The following is a 2,911-nucleotide window of genomic DNA, read 5'->3' on the forward strand; positions in this document are numbered from 1 at the left end:
ATCTTAATACCGATGCGTGAGAGACCCAGATCTTTACCTCTCTGCACTGGGGAATTTCCCTTTGCACAGAATCTGCCCGTGTTAACATAGACTGCTATAGACTGGGGACCGACAAGCTAGGCAGCAGCTCTGCAGAAAAGGACCTGGGGATAACAGAGGATAAAAAGCTGGATATGAGTCAGCAGTTTGCCCTGGTTGTCAAGAAGGCTAATAGCATATTGGGCTGCATTAGGAGGGGCATTGCCAGCAGGACGCGGGAAGTGATCATTCCCCTCTATTCGGCATTGGTGAGGCCGCATTTAGAATATTGTGTCCAGTTTTGGGCCCCCCACTACAAAAAGGATGTGGACAAGTTGGAGAGAGTGCAGCGGAGGGCAACAAAAATGATTAGGGGGCTGGAGCACAAGACTTATGAGGAGAGGCTGAGGGAACTGGGCTTGTTTAGTCTGCAGAAGAGAAGAACGAGGGGGGATTTGATAGCGGCCTTTAACTACCTGAAAGGGGCTTCCAGGGAGGATGGGGCTAGGCTGTTCTCAGTGGTGGCAGATGACAGAACAAGGAGCAACGGTCTCAAGTTGTAGGGGGGGAGGTCTAGGTTGGACATTAGGAAAACGTTTTTCACTAGGAGGGTGGTGAAGCTCTGGAATGGGTTACCTAGAGAGGTGGTGGAATCTTCATCTTTAGAGGTTTTTAAGCTGCGGCTTGACAAAGCCCTGGTTGGGATGATATAGCTGAGGTTAGTCCTGCTTTGAGCAGGGGGTTGGACTAGATGACCTCCTGAGGTCCCTTCCAACTCTAATAATCTATGATTCTATGATTCTAACATTTACTTTCTAATACAAGATCCATCTCTCTGCTATGTTATGTTTCTGTTGAGCTGATAATGGAGGAAAGGTTTAGTTTCTCTCCAGAGTCATATGGGGACAAACATAGATTGGACATTGGAGAGAATATTGGCTTCATTCCCATTTCTATTAACATTTGATATAAAAAAAGCCCTCTCACTTCCATGAGGGCACAATATTATCTTCGGTATGTACAGCCTGACATTCAGAGGTGCAGAAAAGCGAAACAAAGTGCAACTGAGTCAGATTTTCAAAAGAGCTTAAGTGATTTAGGAACAAAGTCCCAGTGATCTTTCTCTCTTGCCCTTTTCAAAATGATGTCACTGTGACTCGAGAATGTTTGCTGGGCACATTCATTTCTTCTTCTTCTTCAAAAATACTAGTGATTTTCAGAGGGATGAATCCAATAAGATACGATAGATATTAGATTGCATTTTCAACAGAATAATCTAAAATAATAGACAGAAATGAATAGACAAAGAGATAATGGACCAGATCCCCAGTAGTGGTAAATCATCCGTAGTTCTGTTGGTGTGAAGGGGGCAAATCTCCCACTGGTGTAAATCGGCTGTGGCTCCATGAAGTCACTGGGCCAGACTAAAGTGATATTAGGCCAGAGGGGGGAGCAACAGAGACAGAAAGTGAGAGAGAAAGTGAATAACCGTATTGCCTCATGGCTAGAGTTCTCACCCTGGATGGAGAAGACACATTTACAGACTGGAAGAGAGCTCTCTTTACAGTCATGCTGCTGATCAGATGTTCTCCACGGGCTGTTTCAATTTACGTTTATTATAAGTGTTAATTCCATTTGTTTTTTCTCACCTTCCAGGTCACAGTTTTCCTGAATACATCTCAATGGAAAATCAAACCACAGTGACTGAATTCATTCTCCTGGGACTGTCCAGTGACCCACAGATGCAAATTTTCCTCTTCCTGGTGTTTTCAGTTATTTACCTAAACACACTGGTTGGTAACATAGTGATCATGGTGGTCATAAGAACTGATTCTCACCTTCACACCCCCATGTACTTTTTCCTTTTCCATTTATCCATTGTTGATATCGGGTATTCTTCAGTCACGGTGCCTAATATGCTGATAAACTTTCTGGCAGAGCAAAAAACTATTTTGTTCAATAACTGCATTGCCCAGATGTTCTTATTTTTCCTCCTAGCTGGTACGGAGGTTTTCATTCTCTCAGCCATGGCTTATGACCGCTATCTTGCCATCTGTGACCCACTGCATTACGTGAAGATAATGAGTACAGCGATGTGTGTTCAGCTGGTGAGTGGTGCCTGGATGATTGGATTTTTCTATGCCCAGCTTAACACAGTTCTTGTCCTCAGGTTGCACTTCTGTGGGCACAATCAAATCAGCCATTTCAGCTGTGATCTCCCTGCTCTGTTACAACTGTCCTGCACTGAGACCCTCACCAGTCAAGTGGTGCGACTTACTTGTGCTGTCACAATTGGAGTATGCACCTTCCTCGTCACCCTGATCTCCTACATTCACATCATCTCCACCATCCTGAGGATACGCTCTGCGGAGGGCAGGCGTAAAGCCTTCTCCACCTGCAGCTCCCATCTGATTGTGGTTGGCTTATTCTACCTGACAGCTTTTTTCCACTACACAAAACCCAGCTCAGTCTCATCTGTGCTTCTGGATGAAATGTTCTCCATCCAGTACAGCATCTTGACCCCTATGTTAAACCCCATCATCTACAGCCTGAAAAACAAGGAGATGAAAACAGCTCTGAGGAAAATTTTCAGGAAATTCAAGTTTCTCAAGTAGTGTTGATGTTCTTTTTTGTTTTTTTAATCAAAGAGCAGAGATCTGTGGATAACTTGTGTTTGGGACATTCTCAGTTCAGATTTCTGACTGACACTGGTATAAATCAGTGTAAATCCATATAAGTGAATTGGCCAGATCCCCAGTGCTTGTAAACCAGCATACCTCCAATGGAAACAATGGATATTGGGGTTAGACTCACGAAGGGATTTGAACAGGAGAAATTGAGAGAGCTATCCCATATTCCACTGGTCAGGGAACAAACATGAGAGGGGACAGAT

General features: G+C 44.2%; 1 protein-coding gene across 1 annotated transcript; it reads left to right on the forward strand.

Moving 5' to 3' along the window:
• Window positions 1-1,700: 1,700 nt before the first annotated feature.
• LOC137148660 (olfactory receptor 5V1-like) lies at window positions 1,701-2,633 on the forward strand. The gene has a single exon (XM_067541581.1). It carries the CDS (start codon window positions 1,701-1,703, stop codon window positions 2,631-2,633), a length of 933 nt encoding a protein of 310 aa, XP_067397682.1.
• The last annotated feature ends 278 nt before the right edge of the window (window positions 2,634-2,911 follow it).

Source organism: Emydura macquarii, unplaced genomic scaffold (genome assembly GCF_026122565.2).
Source record: "Emydura macquarii macquarii isolate MOO-44397 ecotype Brisbane River unplaced genomic scaffold, CSIRO-AGI_Emac_v2 contig_685, whole genome shotgun sequence".
NCBI lineage: Eukaryota > Metazoa > Chordata > Testudines > Chelidae > Emydura > Emydura macquarii.

Excerpts from the sequence above, each read along its gene's own strand:
- LOC137148660 (XM_067541581.1), top strand. The coding sequence starts at position 1,701 with ATGGAAAATCAAACCACAGTGACTGAATTCATTCTCCTGGGACTGTCC.